This window comes from Pelobates fuscus, chromosome 3 (assembly GCF_036172605.1).
Source record: "Pelobates fuscus isolate aPelFus1 chromosome 3, aPelFus1.pri, whole genome shotgun sequence".
In the NCBI taxonomy this organism is placed as follows: domain Eukaryota; kingdom Metazoa; phylum Chordata; class Amphibia; order Anura; family Pelobatidae; genus Pelobates; species Pelobates fuscus.
In genome coordinates, this window is record NC_086319.1 from 307654076 (window position 1) to 307676324 (window position 22249).

The 22249-nt window shown below is 40.0% G+C and overlaps 1 protein-coding gene across 2 annotated transcripts in view; it reads right to left on the bottom strand.

The window, feature by feature from the left end:
• The window catches only part of MCTP2 (multiple C2 and transmembrane domain containing 2), a 137858-nt gene that overhangs the window by 81488 nt on the left and 34121 nt on the right, over nt 1–22249 (bottom strand). For both annotated transcript variants that reach the window (XM_063448865.1, XM_063448864.1), the window contains exons 2-4: nt 14171–14707; nt 3812–3874; nt 1062–1161 (exon numbers count right to left, since the gene is read on the bottom strand). In XM_063448865.1, the coding sequence (XP_063304935.1) occupies nt 1062–1161; nt 3812–3874; nt 14171–14656 (649 nt within the window). In that variant the 5' untranslated portion in view covers nt 14657–14707. The remainder of the gene's footprint in view (nt 1–1061; nt 1162–3811; nt 3875–14170; nt 14708–22249) is intronic.

The window sequence follows — 22249 nt, forward strand, 5'->3', positions numbered from 1 at the left end:
GAGTTTCAAGACGGTCAATTCTTAGCCCCAAAATAATCATACTGGAAATCTAGTCAACACAAAAAACAATTAAAAAAAAAAAATTTGCAAATACAAATCAATTGTTTTTCCAGTTCTAGGTAGAACTGCTTTAACATGTGACCTCAATTTGGCAAAAGTGAGGGCTTCGCTCATGATGTTTAACAGAGGAGGATAACCAGCAGGTGTTAGAGGTGTGGACATTCCTTTTAGCCAGGCACTAGTGACAGATTTTTCCAGGAACCTCAAGTACATAAAGCGAGATTCAGCCAATACATGCAGCATTTTATGGTTTGATTCTCCGACAGAAGTGACAGGCCTTAGTATGATGGTCACTTGGCTGTCTAGAGTGATTAACTGAAAGGGACTTTATTTTGTTTAAATTGAATGTGAAAACATTCTTAGAGAAGTGTAGAATGGGTTAATCCAGAAAAGGGATCGACTAATATTCTGTGAACTTTAAGGTCGATAGCGTACAAATATTCTGTACATTTACCATTTAAAAAAAATTCTACTGTTAACTGTACACGTTCATTATTTATTTGCAAGTCTCTTTTTTATTAAGGTAAATGCACAATATACATGCCAGTCATAATTTATGTTTTTAAGAATATATGTGCGTAGTGGATGCAGAGTGCGTGCATAGTGGATGCCGTGTGTTTGTGCAGTGCGTGCATAGTGGTCCTGGGGGGCCCAGCTACACTCTTACTTCCCTTCCCAGCAGCTCCTGTCTAACTTTCGTGCCGCGCGGAGCGTTGCCATGGTAACGCTCTGACGGTCGCATGACTCGCGAGAGTTTGAAGTAAGAGTGTGCTGCGGGCCCCCCAGGTCCCTGATGGCAGCCCTGGTCTGCATTATCAGCAATATCTGTATCTTTATCAGCCGATACCAATATTGCTGAAAATACAGAAGATCAGCCAGACCAATAATCTGTCGATCCCCAATTAAAAATACTGAAAATATGTTACGAAGCACAAACCAGAGGAATTTAGAAACAGCCAAGAGAGGAAATGATTTTGATGGCAGACACCTTTAGTTATTACCTGAACGATCCCTAATGACAAGGTTCCGGCCTTCTCTTAAATGTATAGTAAGGAGATATGACATGAAACTCAAAGTACTGTTGGTGCTGTCTTCAAGTCCCTGCAACACATAAAATGACATAAAAAAGGTGATTACAGTATAACTTAACAACAACTACACCATAGTAAAGGTAATTTATGTGACCTGAGAGGAACTGAAAAGCTTGAGAGGTTATGAAATCGGTTTTTAATGAGAACCCCAACAGTTCAAATGCAAAATGTTTTCAAAGTACAGTTTCTGAACATTTTAAAAGAAAAAAATATACACCACTGAATAAAAAAAAAAAAAAAAATTGAAAAAAACAACAACTTTTTTTCAATAAAAGCCTTTTTTTTTAAAACTTTATATTATGAGATAGAGATATATATATTCCAGTTTAGACAAGGCACAGCCAATAAAAACATTGCAAATGAAGAGGAGAAATAGAAACATGGTATTTCTTTTCACTGTACGCCTTCTCTATGCGGACTGCTAGGTGGAAAAGGACAGATCTAACAATAATTGACAAGGCCCATTTGCAGGAAATGGGTCTGTTTTTTTACTGCATTTACTTTTATTCACACCTCAAAAATATATATATTTGTTCTATTACAGGAGGTGTAAACAGAATATTAAAGGGACACTATAGTCACCTGAACAACTACAGCTCAATGTATTTGTTCAGGTGAGATCTATAGCTCCCTGCAGGCAATCTAATGTAAACACTATTTTCAGAGAAAATACAGTGTTTACATTGATTGATAGGAATACCTCCAGTGGCCGTCACTCAGACGGCCACCAGAGGGACTTCCCATCATGCACGGCCCTAAAAAGGCCCTGTACACGTCAGACGCATTAAAATACGTCTGACGTGTGCAGGAGAGAGAAGGCACTGTGTGCACGCCTTCTCTCTCCTGCCTGTCAGCAGAGGAGAGAGGGCGAGCAAAGACTGCGAGCTGAGCTGTCAGTCAGCTCAGCTCGCGGCCGCGCACATCGCGCGCATGCGCGGTAGTGCGCTCAGGACTTCAGAGGTATGAAGTATGTTCTGAAGTATGTGCGCACAAGGGAGCAATGACGCTTCCAAATGGAAGCGTCTGATTGCTCCCTGCTCGCGCCCGCCTATTTAGTCATTTTGACGAAATAGGGGGCGCGGCTTCACGAGGCTCCCGGCGCTGGAACCAGGTGAGTAAAACTGCTTGGCTGGAGAGTCCCTTTAAAATCCTGGGAAGGGACAGTTCTTTTTCATATGTTCGCTTTTCTATCCTAACAAGCTACTTGAATAAGGGACAGTGATACAAATACATAAACAATGTAAAGCTTTAGCAGTGCTTGCTGCTTAATGTAAAGCAAATACTAAAACAGAACAACCAACTGAGTTCTTCTCCAGGTTCCTTCACATATAGTATTTTGCCCAGAAATGTTCTAGTTCCTCAATGATAAATATGGCTTTTTGCATGTTTAGATAATTTGCTGAACAATTTTCAGTTTTTCCTTTAGAGCAGAGAAATGTTTTTTCCTCTGCACCCAGGGCCGTTGCAAGGAATTGTAGTCAGTCCCACCCCCCCTGCTGCCGGGGCCGCTGTTCAAGTGGTCCATCGGGTGGCCCATACCGTTAGGGCCACCCGATGGGTATGGAATTTCAGGGGGCCGGGTCAGCACTGAGGAGCTTTAACAGTGCAACCGAGCCACCTGTGATGACATCACACACTTGGAGGAAGTGAAAGTCCATCACTCCTCCCAGCATACACAGAGCCCGCCCGGAAGGAAGCAGAGGGAGTCAGAGTGGGAACTCTGACTCCCATCAACCTGAGCCACCACTGGACCCCAGTGAAAGTCACCCTCCTGCACCTAAAAGGTAGGAAACAGGAGGGTGACTTAGACACACACACAAAGTTTCTCTGTAGGGGGGGGGGGGGGGGAGGCGAGGGGAGAAGAGAGTGGGAGGGGCCCCATGGATTGCGTGTTCTTATGGAATGTAGTGTCTAGGAATACCAGTTTGTGTAAGAGATGCAGTGTGTGTGTTTCTGTGTATGTAATGTGTCTAATGGGTGCATTTTGTCTTTGTGCTCTCCACTTTTGGCTCTTTGCCTCTGCACCCCATAGTGGTCTCTTTGCACCCCCCCCCCCCTCCAGACAGTTACTTCTTGTAGCATGGCAGAGCTGAGCCCAGATGTTGGCTCCCGCGGAGCCCAGCCTTCTACGGTCTCCTCGAGAGGGCAGGAGGACGCGGCGGTCACATGACAGACACCCTGCTTCCCCTCAGTCTGTCAGAGCAACTGATTTGCATTTACCTGACCAGCTGTCTGAATGACAGTCTTCTTTGTAATCATGATTATGTTGTATCAGGATAAAGAATGGTCTTAAATTATAAGAATGAAACAAATCCCTGAAGGGTTCTGTTTTGTGTTTTATTCTATTGGCTTGTAGTTTTTCATATTAGATTCATTAAATTCATTAACAAGTCTAATAAAATTATATAAAAAAAAGCTTTTAAAAATCATAAAAAAAAAAAAAAAAAAAAAAACGCATTTGCAATTTCGGCACAGATTTTTCTGTTTGGTGCATCCCTAGTTCCAGAGAAGGATCTAGTTTAAATTATCTGTGTTGCATGGGCATCTTTTTTCATTTTATATTTCTGGCTTGAATTAGACTAAGTTTGCAATCCCAAGTCAAATCCATGTGTAGAATCAGAATCTGTCCACAAATTGGAAACCAGCTCATTTGTACTCACCCCAATTTCTTCGGAATGCTGTGAAGATATTGAAGAATTCAAATCAATGGGTCCCAAAGGGTCCTGAAAAAATTAAAAATAAGAACATCTTATAAAAACCACTCGGTAATCTTTAAATTGCTGGGTTGCATGCTTTAAGAATCTGTTGTATATAGATCTCTAATTACCATTAAAATAGGCATACATTATTTCCACACCTGGAAAATTCAGCAAGTGTAATCATTTGAGTGCAATGACAAATCTATATACCACACAATGTAGGATATAGTAAAGTGATCCCTAACCTTCACACCATAAAATTGTTTATGTACTACATTTCCCATGATGTACAGCTAGCTTTTAGAGAGTCTAAAAACTAGCTGAACATCATGGGAAATGTAGTCCAGAAACAGTTTATGGTGTCAAGGTTAGCCACCACTGATCTAGTCAAATATTGGTTCTAGTGCAGATGCACACATGCCATCTCTGAAGGCAACACTCTAAACCCAAATGTCAGCACCCCTTCTTACACACTTTTTGAACTAATTAAGTTTTAAAAGAAATTGTCACTTTTCTAAAGGTTCTAAATTGCTCTTATTGACGGCTTTATGTTGCAGTAAAAAGTAGAATGTAGCCCATGGAGTAGCGCAGCTAAGGGGAATGAGCCTTGACATTGCTAGAAGGGGTGTAATGTAAGGGACTGGCTAGCATAACTGGAGGAGGTGTTTGTGTTAGAGGAGTGTATATAGTGGCCACCTTAATTAATCCACACTTTCCTGTAGCAGGTTTGCATAGGATCGCTTTTGTCTTTCAGGTACATGTTGCTGTTAGAAGACTGGAAGTGCTGATGGCAGAAGTCTGGAATGCTGTGCAGGAGAGAGGAGTGGTGGGGCTTCAAGGAGGTCTGGGAAGTGTAGTGCGCCCGGCCATGCCTTCGTCCCAGGGAGGTCAGCATGCTAGGTGGACCAGGCCGCCTCAGCGTTGAGCCCAGCAAGCAGCCCGGTGGTCGGAGGGGCAGAAGCCCGACTGTGGAGCCTGCTAGGGCTCAAGCAGAGGGTGGCCGGAATCTCACGACAGCATCAGAGTGCAGCCGCGCGGCCAGGATGGGTTCCCGCCAACACGCCTGTGTGAAGACGTTCGGCCGTGAATTGGTGCAGTCACTCAAGGTTGGACATTCAGGCCCCAAACGGGTAACCAGCGAATGTACCGAACGAGTGGAAATTGCAGAACGTACGGGCCGTGAATGGGAACCTGACGAACACTTCAGGCTGCGAACAGGTACGCATGTTCTCCTGATTGGGTTGCGGAAACTGCTGAAAGTTCGACCCCCGGTGAGCGAATTACCTGATTTTGATTTCACTACCACCTGTACACTGATGACACCCAGATCTCTCCCCGGTCGTCCTGAAACGTGTCACTGCTTGCCTTTCTTCTAGCTCTGACTGGATGTACTCCGGCTTTCCGAAAACAAAATCTCTAAAAACTGACCTCGGTCTTTCCTCCTCTACTGATACTCCTTACACTCTCCCTTCAAATTAGTGGTATCCACATCAGTCCATCCTTGCAAGCGTGCTGTCTTTGTGTCATACTTTATTCTGACCTGACCTTTGAACCTCACATACAGTATGCTGCCAAATCCTGTAGACTTAATCTTAAAAACAGAGCTTGCATCTGCTTATTTCTTCACAAGATGCTATCAAGGAGCTTGGCCATGCGCTAGTAATTTCCCGCAATGGATTATTGTAACCCTCTCCTAATGGGTCTTCCCAAAAACTGTACTGCCCCGCTACAGTCTGTAATGAATGCTGCCGCCAGACTGATTTTACTCTCTAGTCAGTCCTTACACCTCACCCCTCTGCCAGTCCTTACATTGGCTTCCTGTATCCTATAGGAGTAAATTAAAAGTGCTAACCCATACCTATAAAGCACTGAATAATCTTAGCCCCTCATATCTCTTCACAGATCCATAGGTATGCCCCTTCTCATTCTCTCCTTTCTGCCCGTGACCTTCTCCTGTCCTCTGCTCGCACCCGTACGGCCAACTCACGCTTGCAGGATTTCTTGCGGGTGGCTCCCTTCCTATGGAATAGCCTGCCTACCGCCAGACTCTCCCCTAGACTTCAATTGTTTAAGAAGTGCCTTAAAACCCATCTCTTTAGGAAAGCTTATGGCCTCCCAGAGTAACCTCTACCTTACATACCTGTCTCTTGCCCTCTCCTCCAGCTCTGCTTCACTCCCACCTATTTTGATTTCTATTCTGTCCTATAGTGTTTTACACCCCACCTACTGTAGACTGTAAGCTTGTTTGAGCAGGGTCCTTTTCAACCTATTGTTCCTGTAATATTTCTTGTAATTGTCCTATTTATAGTTAAATCCCCCCCCTCTCATAATATTGTAAAGAACTACCGAATCTGATGGCGCTATATATAATGGCAAAAAAAAATATATGCATCGTCACCCGCTTTTCTTAAACTCCCTTTTAAGTTTGCCTCCTTTTGTGTTTCTTTTCCCTTTTGATTGTCTAACTCACTTTAGTTTATCATGTGCTGCGATTCTGCCACCCTCGCATTTCTCTTATTTGCATGGTTTGCTCTGACTATGCAATAAAAATGGATTGTGATTAACTTTGATAAATCTTTTAACGCAAAGGGAAAAAAGTGCATCATGAAAACTGTTCACTTTGCTTTATTCAAATGGTGTGATTTCCAAAAAAAATTCCCCATTTAATATAGCTTGGCATCACAATAAAAAATAAAGTACCGTAAATAAAACTTTAATATATACACACAAGATGTTAGTCAGGTCCCTAGCAAACTGATGAAGTTATTTTGCTAGAAAGTGACACATGGCTTTGTATTATAAAACTCACAATCAAGATCTTCATCTTTAACATATCTGCACAAAAGATAGAGATACACTCAAACGGATTCCAGAATTTCCAGTAGATGGAGGAAATGACAGCAGTCCTACAGACTGCTCTGCTTCCTGAATCAGTTCCAAGTAAACAGGCTTCAGAATCATTAATGGATTCCAAGCCACAACACGAAAGAACGTCTTGCTTGTTTAGAAACTCATTTCCGGTGCCGTTTCACGCTAGTCTTAATGACAGATTCTACAAGCCTTAACAGCTGTGATAGTTTTTCTCCCTCTACTTTTTCGTTTGGCATCATAAACCGCATCAAAACCACCAACCCAGCCTCATAAGTGATCTCAGCAAAGTATCTGGAGGCAGGAGGATCATGTTAAGAATTTCACAGGAAATGTGAATGCCAGCCTTTGTTTTGTTTGAATGTTGTAATCACGCAAGACACCCTCAGTCAAATCCTTGGTTATATGTAGCACTATAATCACATGCAAATGATATTTTTAAAAAGTCACACTATAGACACCTAGAACACATCTCATTGAAGTGGTCTGGGTTCAGTGTCCATCCCAATTAGTCCTGTAAAGAAAAAACATTGCAGTTCTAAAGAAACTGCACCGTTTACATTGCAGTACCAAGAGCCTCCCAGAGAAGCGCTTCCAGGAGTTTACTGGACTCTGGACATCCTCGTGCTCTGCAGAAGGGACATCCAGCATCAGTAAAATGCCAATAGGAAAACACTCACTCATTCCTATGGGGAGGGCCTAACGCTCATTCCACATGCACATTAGGTCTCCCCGTCAGATTTTTAATTTTATAGATACTTTGTCAACATATTGACATAATGATGCTGTACAGCTTTTCAGCAGAACCTACAAAAAGTTAAAGTGGAGAATTCACGTGAGTTTTTAAACGCTGAAAATAAAGGCATGAATTAGATCAGTCTATACAAAGTATTCGACAAACAGCACACATTAAGAGTTTGAGAAAAAGCACACAGGGTACTTGATACAAATATATTCAACTCCCATTATGCAATGTTAAAACAATATTGTGACCTCAGCATATTAATGGGTAGTCAAACCATTGCAAGACTTAAGTTTGCCAAAGTAAATTTCACTGACCTTTTTGGGATTTTTGTTATTTAATTTTCGATTTTAACTTGACTCCCTCCCCACATAAAACAGTTTAATTTAACTAGAAGAAATATTACATTAAGTCTAAGTTATGCTATTATTGAACATGGATCAAAATCCCTAAAAAGGTTTTCCAGAAACTAAAAATGTTGTGCAATTTAAAATGTGTCTTGGATTGGTCTCACAAGGTAAAGTAACCTTGTGTTGGCATCTGTCACATATTAGTTGTGTTTTTGAAGCCATTTACCTCTCCCAGTACAAAACAACTAAGCAAACAGTTCGACTTATTCTACAGAGCAGAACACTCCCTGTGGCGAAACCGACCTCGCCACGTGTCCTTGGAGGGGGCTGATTGCCCGCCTCTTGCCTTTGGACTATGGACCAGACTTTATGGGAATGTGATACCCCAGATAGCCATACCATGGAGCCTATTCATATAATGAAAGACTATGGGAAAGACTTTAGCTCCATGGCAATTGTACTGTGTGAGTAGGATCTGCGCGCTATTCGGTAGTTTTGTGCGTGCAGATCCCAGCTATCTGGGGATAGGTGAAATGTCTGTGTGTTATGTGTAAATGTGACTTTATGTATTTTAAAGTGTTTTATGTTGTTTTGCAACCATGTGGTTAATGGAGTCTGCCTTTAGTCCTGGGTAATTGGATTACTTCTCCAATTAACTCCAGGGCAGAAGGGAGGAAACCAGGGTGCATTGTGGGGATGTTTTTCTGCCAGCTAGAAAGGAACAAAAGATACTTTTAGTAACTTTTGAACCCCTGGTCGGATTCATGCCATTTTTTAATATGTTGTTCCCCTGAATGGATTGATTGTGGATATGTATTTTTATGTGAATGTGATGTATGGTTTTAAAGTTATGAAAGTTGTGTAAAAGTATATTTTACACTGTATGCATAATGGGATTATGTGTCACACTAAGGGGAGGGGATGTGTGGGAGGTAACATCTATGTCATTGGTTCTTTTATGCCTCCCCCTGGGTGTGGCCTGTATGTGTGAGTTGGAAATAAAAGCCAGGCTGGATGAGCCAGTCCAGAGTTCCTGTTTTACCCTCAAAGTGATGTGTCGTCTCATTATTGGGGGGAAGGATTTATTGCATGCTGTTCCAGTTGACTGCTAGGAGTACAAGCCTATTTGTATGGTTCCTATTCAATGGTCTACAGCATTCATACGCTTGGGAGAATTTAAAAGGTTTCTCGGATTCGGTGATTGTGGTGTCTGCCAGAGTGCTTGGAGTCCTCAGGAAGCACTAGGAGCATCCATTAACGGAGGTACCAAGTCGGGGTGCCAGGTGATCCGTTACACTCCCCACAAAGAGAAAACTACCTAACTCCTTAACCCCTTCTGAAGTAAAAGGGAATCATGACATGTCACACATGTCATGTGTCCTTAAGGGCTTAAAGGGACACTATAGTCACCGGAACAACTACAGCTTAATGTAGTTGTTCAGGTGAGATCTATAGCTCCCTGCAGGCAATCTAATTTAAACACTGTATTTTGATTGTGATTGTATTTCATAGAAAATACAGTGTTTACATTGATTGATAGGAATACCTCCAGTGGCGGTCACTCAAGCGGCCACCAGAGGGACTTCATATCATGTATGAAGGCCATGTACACGTCAGACGTATTAAAATAAGTCTGACGTGTGCAGGAGAGAGAAGGCACTGTGTGCACGCCTTCTCTCTCCTGCCTGTCAGCAGAGGAGAGGGGGCAGTCAGCTCATGCGCGGTAGTGCGCTCAGGACTTCATAGGGCAGCGCTGGAACGAGGTGAGTAAAATTGCCATTGGAGGGGGGGAGGGGGGGAAGGGGAGGGGCCAGGGGGTAGACATGTGCAATTCGGACATTTGGATACTTGCGAATGTCCAACGTACTTCGGATTTCTGACAAGGGGTTAGAATCCGAATTACCCAAGTGCCAAAGTTCCGAACCGAACGCTATTGGTCCGAATTGCCAAAGCAGACAAATATTTTTACTTACCCGAATTTTCGAACAGAACCGAATTCTTTTCATACGGTTAAAAATGATTACCCAAATAAATAATTAAGGGGGATATTATCATTATGTTGTCAGGCAGCAAACTAATTATTACAACCTTGTTTATCATAAAGTTTAACAATATTGCATGTTCTCTTGCATCATAACTACAAGTGAATGCACGGGATGAGATGGAGGAGAGATGGGTAGACCATGATGTGCAAAGGTTACACCGCAAGGCAACGGTCAACTTCAATTATTTCTGGTGACAGTCTTATGTTCCCAAAAAGTCCCATTTGTAGTGGAGGCATTCCTCATTTTGGGTTCCTGCCCTGCTTTTCTGATTTAAATCCCTGGTATTCCACACCTGTCACCATCAGGGAAATAACCCCAACCAGCACAGGTGCATCGTTAGAAATGTTAGCACTGTGCAGAAGAACCATGCAAACAGCACTTAAGTGACTCAATGAACCAGTCCACTTTGTGCATGGTCTGTGATGCATGTTGAGACACACACACATACACACCTGTCTCTGAACTAAAAATTCCATTCAGTTACAAGAGATAAGTTATGCCGAGAACCCAAAACCGGTTTCTTAACTTCCAATTTAATTCAGCTCAACAGCAGGATATCGTGCTGCCAACCAGCATCGTAAGACAGTCTGTCACTGTCTTGTGTAACAATTTTACATACTTTTGCCAGATGGCATTTCATTTTGTGGGATAAAAAATTACAAGGAAAGGTTAAAAGAACTTAACAAGTATAGCTTGGAGGAAAGACGAGACAGGGGGGATATCATAGAAACATTTAAATACATAAAGGGAATCAACACAGTAAAGGAGACTATATTTAAAAGGAGACTATATTTAAAAGAAGACAAACTACCACAACAAGAGGGCTTGTTGTGGTGGTCTTAAATTAGAGGGGCAAAGATTTAAAAATAATATCAGTAAGTATTACTTTACTGAGAAGGTAGTGGATGCATGGAATAGCCTTCCAGCTGAAGTGGTAGAGGTTAACACAGTGAAGGAGATTAAGCATGCTCTGGGATAGACATAAGGCTATCCTAGATACAAGAGTATTTAGAAAAAAATTGGGCAGACTAGATGGGTCAAATGGTTCTCATCTGCCATCACATGCCATGTTTCAAATGTGGAGCAAAAAAAAAAAAAATTAAAATTAAACAACTTTAATTCATCTGAAACATCTGGAAAACTATTTGTAAAAAACAATAATTGCATATGTAAAATAAAAATGCTCAGTTCTTAGATTGAATATCCAGTTCAACTGCTCTGGATATGAAGCTGCATTCATTTAAGCAGAAGTGCCCTGGCAAAATAAAATAGAGAAGCCGCATACTCTTCAGATAAAATCTGAAAGCTAAAAACGTATTTACGGATTACATTTAGGAAGTTTTTCCATAACACTGTAGACATTAATAGTTTTTCTTCTCTCAACTAGCCACATTTTTCTATGGTTTGACGATGAACACAAGAGAAATGCACACTACCAGAACATACTTTAACGTGAACCTTTAGTGAAAACTTAAATGTCCTTAAATGCTCCCACACACATTGAATACATCTTATCACAAAAATACAGGATGTATTTAATGTAAAAATAGAGATTTAGTCACCTTCTGTTCCAGCGCTGCTTCACGAGTGTTTCTTATCGCGTAACACCCACCGCTGGGCTGTCCTCCAATCAGCATGATCCCTTTGATCTGCCCTTTTTGGGAATGCATCCACAAGCAGGGAAAATCTAATCAGTGATGTCAAAGCCAACGTGCCACCATTGGAAAGCAGTGATGTCACTCCATTCCTATACTTCTAGCGCTGGCGATTGATTTGCGCACAAAACTGAGAATTGTATGAATTTCCAAATTTAGGCAAAAACATCTAAGTTTCCATTATAGCAGAGTTCAATATTTTCCCCAAACCTGCCCTTAAGTTTACATTTACACATACAATACATTTTGCAGTTTGTTTTGCCCTGCACAGGTCTACTGAAAACCAATTAGATTTTTCCAAACAAATGTTCGGCTAGGCCAAATTCTGGTACCAAGAAAAAAAATAAAAAAATTAAGGAGGGCAATTCAAGCAGTTTAAAGAGCAGGACAAAATGGTGACCGACTGTGCCGACATGCAAAAACAGCCATCATATCGCCAGGTCTAATAGCTATGCAATGCCAAGTTCTGAGTTGCCAAAATTAAAAGTCAATATACAGTACATCTGACCTAAATAAAAATGGCAAGAGATGGTTTCCTGCCATCTTTTATTAATGAAAAAATTCTGAGGGTCACTGACCACCCAGTCACCCCTTCCACTCTGACAAGAACAAAACTTTGCTACACCTTAGGTCTGTATCGTCAGTGATGTGTGGGGGGAAAACTGTAGCCCATCATTTTCTCTAAACTGTATATGTGAAACCATTACAATGAAAGGCATATTTAAAAAAAATATATAAATAAATAAAATAAAAAGTTGGTGAACAAAGGCATGACCTATGCTAAACTGGCATTACTGTGGCTCCAAGTTTTACTGAAATCTATAAAAAGGAAAAAGAAAGGACACTTGCTACCCTGCTGCCCAATCCTCACTTCTGATTCAAAACAAGCTTAATCAAGGCCTATTTTAGATGACCTAATAATCAAAGTACTCCGTGGTTGAGACCGAAATTTGTTTTTCACAGGTTATTCAGAACCTTGCAAATACAATCCATCTGCCAAATCCATAAAGCCTTAGGCTTGTAATTTTGGAACAATACACATCCTGTTCGGTGGCTTTAACTAATCACTTCCTGGTCTATTCTTTTAACCCCGCCAAGTAAAAGCAGAATGGGCGTTTATCAATGTTTGGTTCTGTTAAATTTCATTTGTGCTGCCAGGAACACATGTTCAATTGCATGACAGTCCTTTGCACCTGCCTTGTACAGACCTCTCACTGGGCTGCACTAAAACATCTGATTGGACAGGCACAGAAGCAATGGTGGCTCTAGACTTAGTGAGGCCTTCGGCGAAACTCAAACATGAGGCCCCCCACTATCAACTAACGTATAAAAAAAAAATATATAGGGGTCGCATTGTGTATATAAGGTGCTGTAGTTGTATTGAAGTACAAGCTTGCAGAGCTGGATACAGAGAGGCAGTCTCTGTATTAATTGTTTAGAGGCTTGCAGTGTCGCAGCTCCCTGTGACGCTGTGTTGTGAGTTGTCCGACTGTAGTTATGGCATAATTTGCAAACTAAATTAAATTAGCAATTATGCTAATATTTACAGACAACTGCGGGGGGTATGATTACTTAGCCTTGTAGTCGTGTATACACGGTCGGCGTGTGTATGAGTGCGTCTGGCATGGTCTACAGGTGTGTGCATGTGTCTTTATGAGCATGTGTGTGTGGTAGATGCCTGTGACCTTTGTGCATGTGTGTATGATGAATGTCTTTAGTTTGTCACTGGGACAAGGTAAGCAAAGGGGTAACTGTCAGGGCGAGGGGGTGATTGTGACATGGTTGGAGGAGAGAGTGGCAGGGCATAGGGAAGTAAGTGGGACAGGATTGGAGAAGGTTAATGTGACAGGCTGCGTGTGGTATAGTTGGGGGGTGTATTAAAGAATTGAGATGAATGTGCCATGTTTGGAAGAGGAAGTGTAACAGAATGAGGGGATGCAAGTGAGACAAAATAAAGGGGGTTAATGTGGCAGGGTTAGATTAATGTAAAAGGGTGAGAGTGGCAGGGTTGGGGGCGAGTGTGGCACAGTTGGAGGAGCTTATGTGGTAGCGTGAGTGGCATGGTGAAGAGGTTGAGTGGGACAGGGTTGGAGACTGTGTGCAAGAGAAGCTTGAGTCAGACAGGATTGGGGGTTAATGTGATAGGGTAATTGTGGTAAAGCAAGGGCAGGTGACTTTGGTATGGTTGGAGGGGGTGAGAGTGACAGGATTAGGAGGGTTTAATGCAAGTGTGGCTGGGTGAAGGGGGAGACCGTGTCACCCCATGTATATACACATTCAGCCCCCACACAGTGTGTGCGTGACCGTATGCGTGGGGATGGTAGGGTGTATGTGTGGCAGAAGGTATGGGCTGGTTAGAAGGGGAGGGATTGCTAAGGCGGCAGACAAGATATCTGCAGCTTTTCAAGATTTTTTTTTATATAGGTATACATCAAAGATAAAAACATGCATGCGCTTAATTATGCATTTCCTTTTCATTGGGAAAATATCTACTAAATAGTAACTTTTGCATATGGGCAGTGAAATGTTCATTTAAATTCACCTGGAATTCTCACTGCATGAATTTCATAACACTGAACTTACTTACTGAAACAATGTATCAGTGTGATTAAGCAGAGTCAATAAAAAAAAAAAAAAAAAAAAAAAAAAAAGGTGCCTACCAGTGTATTTTTGTCGGACAAGCCATCTCCCATGCATTCCTGCTTCATAATTTCAAGGATCTGAGAATCATCTCCATATATATCCTCCTCTTTGGTTTCAGAATCTGAAAAGTCCAGGCCGTCGGGTTCAGTCACTGTAATTTCCATGTGAACACCGCTTTCCTCCTGTACCCAGGTGCGGCTCTCTCTTGAATGCTTAACAATTTGTCTTGTTCGGCTTCGAGACATTACTGGAGATGAATGGTTAGGGGAAACATAGGTAGCACAAACCGTAGACTCTGTATAATCACTCTCCTCTTGTATTGTACAGCCCATATCCATCATGTTTGGCACAGACACACTCATCCGGTGACTTAGAGAGTGCCTTTTATGAACATTTAATGACTTGTGCGAGCTGCTCTTGGTTTTCTTGACAGTCAAGTTCTGTATGAAGGGCCGTGTCTTCTCTTTCAGAGACCCCCAAACAGACTGTTTATCAAGCTCCATTGCTGCAGAAAGAGGACAACCTCGCACCTTTCCTCCGTAATTCACTTTAAACTGGGAAAGAAAAAAAAAAAAAAATCATATTGTGGCATCCAAGAACATGAAACAAGTTCTAAGAAAAACAAAACAAACCAAACAAAAAACACAGAAAAGGGAGACATTTAGGTAAATACAAAGTGCACGATGAGTGAGAAATGCAACATTCTTAAGTAACTTTTACCTTGTAAACTACTACTACATATCTAGTCATCCAACTCCAATCATTATGTGCCAGTTTGTAGACTAAAAGTGATTATCCCATGTCTGATAAATACATGCTAAAAAAAAAATAAACCACACCTCTCAATGAGGTATATACTTTTCTATAGATAAACGTATTTTACATATCATTTTTTTCCCCTCTGATAAATTTTACAATTTCTCTTCCTCCAATAAATTAACTTTACATTTAAAATACATTAAAGATACTCTTAACAATACATAGGATAGTGTGCCTTTAAATTAACAGTTTTCTCCTTTACTTTAAGGACTATGACAAATTAAAGGAACACTAGTCACCAGAACAAGTATAGCTTATTGCATTTGTTCTGGTAAGTAGAATCATTCCTTTGAGGCTTTTTGCTGTAAACACTGTCTTTTCAGAGAAAATGCAGTGTTTATATTACAACCTAGTGATAACTCCACTGGCAACTCCTCAGATGGCTGGTAGAGGTGTTTCCTGGGGCAGTGCTGCACATTGAGTAGCACTGCTATTCAGAGTCTCCACCCTCTGCATGGAGACACTGAGCTTTCCTCAGAAATGCATTAATTCAATGTTTCTCTAGGAAGAGATTCTGATTGGCCAGGGTTGTGTTGGACTTGTGCTGGCTCTGCCCTCTCAGGGGCAGAGGCAGCAATTGCAGACTTGAATTCAAGTACGATTTTCTAAACTTAGGGATGCTAGGGGGATTATAGGGTGGTTTTAACACTAAAGGGTCAGGAATACAGTGTTCCTTTAAGTGTCTAAAATGTAGCAAGTTACTCTGTTTTGATATTTGTAACTGCATAGCAGTACATATTGAGTAATGGAAGTGGAGTTAAAATGTCTTGTTCCTTTGTTGGCAACCTTGAAAAACCATTCTGCCTGCATATCCGTTTCTGGTAGAGAGCAATTTCCCTGTATAATACTTCCTTCTTAAAGGACAAGGCATATCCTTTTTAAAGTAATCTGAGTGCTTTTCAACCCCTTAAACTCAGATTAGGCATAATGATTTTTTTCCCCCTGCAATTTTGGTTTTCAGCCAATTACTAATAAATTCATGGTGCAAAATTTAGGATTTTACAGGCGGAGAGCAGCCATACAATTTAGTGCACACCTGAGTAAACTGGCCCCAGGGGTTTGTTTTGCCCAGGGAATTCAGACATTTTGTCATGCATTGACTTTGGGCCCTCACATAGGCTGAGCTAACTTTCTTTAGGACAAATTTCTGGTATGTCTGTCTGTCACTCAAAGTGTGATTTCCTAACGGAAACATTGACCAAACTCTAAAATAAAAAATTGCCTTGGGGCAGAAAGGAGAGGAAATCAGGCCATAGGGATAAGCATGGCAATGAGTAGTGGCTGGTTCCTAAAAAAAAAAAAAAAAAAATATTGTAAACCAGCCCCTAGAGTTTCTCAGACATGTCAAATATAGGAAAGGTTTCATACTCTGGAATCAATGATAGACAGACATGTACCTTTATTGGCTCAAATAAATTAATAAATAAGAGTTTTTAAGTTTTTAAGGAAGGGGGAAAACAAAAGTATACAAATATTAAAAAAGACAAAGCTGCAGTCTCATTTTGAAACATCAGCATCCACAGGAAATTAGCTACTTATCTTGGGAATGTAACCAATATCTAAAATATAAGCAACAAAGTTTACATTTTGCTTTTTACAGCAGATTAGTAGGTCTCAATAAATGTAAATTTGCTCTGTATTTGTATGTTTTTAGATCACCTATACTGCCCAAAGTTATGCTCAAACTACATGGTGGGTAGGAAAGGCAAATTGCTGGCTTCTTCCTAACGAAACACGTTGGACCTTTGCAAAATTTATATATATATATATATATATATATATATATATATATATATATATATATATATATATATATATATATATATATATATATAAATTTTTTATTTTTTTATTTAAAACTTCCACCATTTCAAATGCTATGGTTTGACACCACAGACAAATGCTATGGGTTGTCTTAATTTTTCAAAGCTGGGTGCAGGGTGTGCACATACTGTTTGACCGGTAGCTCATTGCTTAAAGAGTCAGGCAAATTAGTCTAAGTACTCAAAATAAATAAAAATCAGCCTCAACAGTAATGTATTTTCTTATACAACGAAAATAAATGCGGTCACCTGCTAAATTTCATGTCCCATTACCCTCTGATGGGTTATGGAAGCACTAGAACCACTCCCTGGTCTGGGCAAAACAACGTTTTCAAACAATGGTAGTAGAATATTAACTGTTTTATTGTCATAGATCATAAGCAACACACACTCATTCCAGACAGTCACAGATACACAAATATATGAACATGCACACAGTGCCAGAAACACACATAGACAATGCCAAGAAATCAGTCAGAAACACAGCCTTATACACGCACACACTGCTACCTTGCATCTGGTAATTGTGTGTGTGGTAAATATATGTGAACACGCACCTTCATGCAAGCACCAAAACCATTTGTAAACGCATCCCTGCATTTAAACTCCGACACTATACATAACAGCCTTGCACACAAACACTACAGACAAACACACCCCAGCATTTATATAAAGACACTCCTGCTTTCGCATATCAACTATATACACAAACATTCCCAAACTCCATACAAAAAACACACCTACAACCCTGCAAGGATAGGCAATTGGTAGATCTACAGCTGACAAAGCATTTCCAAAGTTCTTATACAGCTGGCAAACCCTGCTCTTTTATGGGAGGTGGGGGGCAACGTTGTTTACCAGGGACCTCTCTGAATTTGTTTGTCACTGTGTGTACATGTGCGCATGCATCAGTGTGTAGGTGTGAGTGTTTATTAGTATGTGCGTGCATTCAAAAAGGTAATGTGACTGCACATATTATTATGGCATATTTATGCACAAGGATTATAGAAAAGTCTCAGAGTTATTAAATTAAGTGATAATTTAAAGGGACACGATTGTCACCAGAACAACTACAGTTTAACGGTGTCTTCAACGTGTCCCTGCAGCCTTTTTAAATGTAAACCCTGCCTTCTCAGAAAAGGCAGTGCTTACATTGCTGCCTACCGACACCTCAAGTAAGAGACCCTCATATGGCCACTAAAGCCGCTTCCTGGGTCGATGCTGATGTTGAGCATCTCCGTGCTCTGCATGAGATGCGAGGAAAGTTATTAAAAAAAAAAAAAAAACACACACACACACACACACACACTTCACTTTCCTGAGAGGGGGCACAAGAACCTAAACTTTTGTATTCCTGTCACTATAGTATTTCTTTAAAGTGAATAGCAACTTTAAGATCAAAGTAGCCAAAATGGAAACACTCTCCAAGTCTGCTATGCCTTCAGGAGAGTAATTTACTTATTACACTTTTCTTATCAGTAACTTCATTAGGTGTTGTGTAAAAAAAAAAAAACAGGCAGGGACAGGCTATAGACACCAGAACCACTACATTAAGCTGTAGCATTGCTGGTTCATAAACCGGTTTCAGAGGACTCCTCTAGATTAGCTTCAAATTGGTGTGCACCAAACAAAATATTTACAGGCAATACATATAAAATCTCAAGCTTCCCCATTCACATGTGTAAAAAAACAAAACAAAAAAAAAATTTCACGAGAGAGATCGAGATCTTTGAATAGATTAGTAGACAAAGATCATGAATCTGAGCATGCAACTAATTTGACAGTCTGGCATATTCGGAGAAGTTTGAAAGCCTCACAGAAATATCTCCCAATATTTCAAATGGGTAAAGAGGGTGTGTATAAAGTGTGGCCAGAGGTGGGGCTGTTCTGAGAAGTTTTCTGATTTACCAGTAACAATTTCTGCAACTAAAATGTCATTTAGAACAAGAATGCATTTATTTGCACAGGATAAGATCTAAAAACAATTTTAGTTTAAAGACACATTACTAGTATTATCATTGCTATGGAGCTCTGTTCTACATTCACACAACTCCAACACCATGAAATTTGTAAAAAAAAAAAAAAAAAAAAAAATTTGGTGTCATGACAATTGAAAAGGAACAAAGTGATTTGGACTCCAAATAGAGACAACTTTTAATTCTTCCCTTTATGCAACACCAGCCTATGATGTCACTCAGAATTCATTTTTTAAATAAAGCTTGAGCAAATGAAAACCTACTCTGTACACAATCAATGAAAAGTTTGTTTTAAGAGCACATCGGGCATACAATGTGCTACATTTTTGTAACTTTACGATTCGTCACTACCCGATTGTGAAAAATAGGAAGTAGATTAAAATCAATGAATCTCTGAGAAGAACAGGGGCTTACATTCTAAATCCTGATCTACAAGCTTTATCTCTATCCATAACGATGGTCTTAAAAGCAACACTACAGGCACCCAGACCACTTCATCTAATTGAAGTAGACTGGCTGCAGTGTCCCTGTCCCCTTAGATATGCAATGGCAAACATTGCAGTTTCAGAGAAATTGCAAGGTTTATATTGCAGTATTAAGACTGTCTCTAGTGACGGTCTAACAGACAGTCACTAGAGGTGCTTTCTGCTGTTTCACAGTGTTTAACTGTGAAACAACGCTGGACGTCCTCACACAGGGAATTAAGAAATACAGTGTCTTCGAAATCCTGATGGGAAAGCTATGCATTCTATGGGGAAAGCCTATTGCATGCTGCATGTGCATTAGGTTCCCAGCATCGGTTGACAGATTATAAACCTGACCCAGCACCAAGCTACCATTGCGCTTGAATCAGGTAAGAGTTTAAAGGGTTATTTAACTCCTTAGTAGCTGTGGGGACTGGTGATGGGCCGCAGAACCAAAGGGACACTATAATGGTCAGCAATACAACTCGAAACAATTCCCAATTCCCTAGAATATACAAGATACATTTGTCAAAAATTTAAAAAGTAGCACAAGCAATCATGATCCGTAAGCATTAGAATGTGTGTAAATAAAATACACACATTGCATTAATACAGAATGACAAGCAATCCATTGCTAACAATGAAAGGATTAAACATGGTTTGTAGAGTGTGAGTGTCAGCTCTAGCTAGTTTATTCAGCAGCAAGACAAAACACTATTTGCAAAGGAGTACATTACTTTTATGGATATAAATTTGAAAGATTTTATTTAAATTTGACAGGGCCAGAACTATAAAGTGTGACCACATGCACAGTTTCCATAGAGTACTACAAGCTAGTAATTATGCTCTCATCCATTGTACAGCGCTACGGAACCCTATGGTGCTATATAAAAAAAAAATAAAAAAATGATAGCTCTCCCTGCCGGTTAAGATAAGATGTTAATTACCTTCATCCTACACCCAACACTACCTTTAACCCACCCTGATCTGGCTTAGTACATTGGAAACAAAACATTTGGAATTTCCTAAAGGAACTAAAAGTTAACACTGCTGATATTCAGCATCTACACATAGTTACGCAAATGTATTGTTTACTGTTGTGCAACATCTATTGGGAAAAGTCCACCTTAGGCCAAGCAATTTTGAGAAACCAGGTTTCCACAGAATAAGGGTGTGGTATAATTAAATAAAAAGTGTTACTGGTAAAGATTAACACAGGATATTTGTTAATGTATTATGTAGATAAATCGTTAAAGGCATGCTTTTTTTTTTTTTTAAATTAATTTGTTTAGGTTTGATGCACAAGCGGAGTAAGACAGCAACACACTCCTTAAACACCAGAGAGAAGCTTTCGATCAGGAACAATGGGCCTGGCTGAGAATGTCCCATAAACCCTTGCTATGCAAGGAGTTCTGCAAGTCACATGCAGAAGATCTATTGGTCATACGCTGATGCACCAATAGATGTTAGTTTCTTGACTCCGGGCCAGTGAGGGGAAAGAGGGACTTGGAAACCATGAACAAACAGTACAGTTTGTTACAGGCAGACAAAGTAACAAAAAAAACAAAAACAAAAAAAAGTGCAAGAATACTGCTAGTATCAAAACTTATGCAGTTCGCAGAAGTTATGGTACTCTGAGTGTTCCTTTAATGAAGGACAAGAAAGAAAAACAAAATAAAATAAAAGCATATACACTTTAAATTAATCCAAGCATCCCAGTTTAGCCGATTAGTCTCATAATTCTATTACATGTAGATACAATGGAGATCAATCAACATTCTCACAGAACCACAAATAAAATGTTACTTATCAAGTTGTGTGACATATTGAGGGTAAAAGTTAAAAGTAAAGTCAACTATTGAGCAAGGTTTTAATGAAGAGGTGAAAAAAAAAGAAAAAAAAAAAAAAAGCTGACCTCAATTCTTTATTTTTTTTTTCCTTCTTCAGATATTAACCACCTCATTTGAAAATCCAGAAATACAGAGACCAATTTCCTTTTCACCATGTTCAACAGGAAATGCAATGTAAATAATTCAGCCTTGCCATCACCGTGCCTCAGGAGAGGGAGCACGTATTTGGAAGAAACGCAAATACAAATTTTGCAACAAGCATAACAGCAGTGATTCCTGGCATATAACTTGGCTTGATTTGAATCACAAAGGAGGGTGGACCAGGGTTTGAGCAAAGTTGTGCCATAGCAGAAATCCACAGTAATCATCTCTTAGGTAGAATTTGAAGAAGAAAAAAAAAAAAAAAGTGCATTTACTCTCCATACCACACTTTGCAGGAAACAGGACAGTATATAAAAAGGACAGTTTTTGTGGTGTGCAAACAGATCCAAATAGCCACATAAACCAGATACATTGATCCACTCTTATTCAAAGATAATACAAAGAGCCTGTGATAGTGTTCTGATAGTCTTCTATAATGCACTCAATAAGGTACAATAGAATCTATCCCATCAGGCTTTGTAACAAAGAAGTTAGACTGGGATGAGCAAATAGAATAAAGAATTCAGTTATACAGAGGCTACCTGTACTTACACTAAGGAGAATATGTACAAAATATAAATATTACATATACATGAATAATCAAGCATGAGTCAAGAAAAAATATAAATAAAAAAAATCATAATCCAATAAACTAGTACACTTACCATATCCTGGAGATTATTACTAACTAGTAATCTATATGTTGATTAGACGGATAGCCTTTCATCTCTCTAAGCTAGAACAATTGCTCTAAAAAAGATCCTAAACTAATCCCTAAACAACACTAAAGTACTTCAGATGGTCTTTTGTACCATTTGTTACTTTACAGAGAGGGTAGTGGACGTATGGAATAGCCTTCCAGCTGAAGTGGTAGAGGTTAACACGGTGAGGGAGTTTAAGCATGCATGGGATAGGCATAAGGCCATCCTAAACACACCACAAAAAGCACTATACACACACACACATAAACAGTCCTAAAGTCACAATAGGTCTTCAAATGTTTATGCAAAGTATTTGATACAG